The sequence below is a fragment of the Entamoeba nuttalli genome (genome assembly GCF_000257125.1).
Source record: "Entamoeba nuttalli P19 unplaced genomic scaffold asmbl_6447, whole genome shotgun sequence".
NCBI lineage: Eukaryota > Evosea > Mastigamoebida > Endamoebidae > Entamoeba > Entamoeba nuttalli.
Genome location: NW_008578081.1, coordinates 1 through 316, shown reverse-complemented (window position 1 = coordinate 316; position 316 = coordinate 1). Strand labels below are relative to the sequence as shown.

At 29.7% G+C, this 316-nt stretch overlaps 1 protein-coding gene across 1 annotated transcript; it reads left to right on the top strand.

Moving 5' to 3' along the window:
- Nucleotides 1–13: 13 nt before the first annotated feature.
- ENU1_154230 (phosphatidylinositol 3-kinase 1, putative) lies at nt 14–316 on the top strand (the record flags this gene model as incomplete). Its single annotated transcript, XM_008860682.1, has 1 exon — nt 14–316. A coding segment is annotated over one exon (288 nt), but the record flags the coding sequence as incomplete, so codon positions are not given.

Sequence of the window (316 nt, the reverse complement as noted above, 5' to 3'; positions counted from 1 at the left end):
ACCAAATCCTATTATGATGTGTTGTGAAAACACATCCCCTGAAACATGTAAATTACATTATTGTGTTATTGAATTTGATAAACCAATTAAAATGGATACTTTTATTGGAACTGAAGAAGAAATGAATGTTCCAATAAATACATCACAAAAACTAGAAGTCAGTGATACTAAAATATTTAAAGAAGCTGTTGAAGCTGATCCATTAACAGTACTTAGTCAAGAGAATTGTAGATTATTATGGAAGTATAGGTATTTAGTTGAAAAAACAAAACCTGGGTCATTAGCGAGGTTAGTTTCTGCTGTTGATTTTACTCAA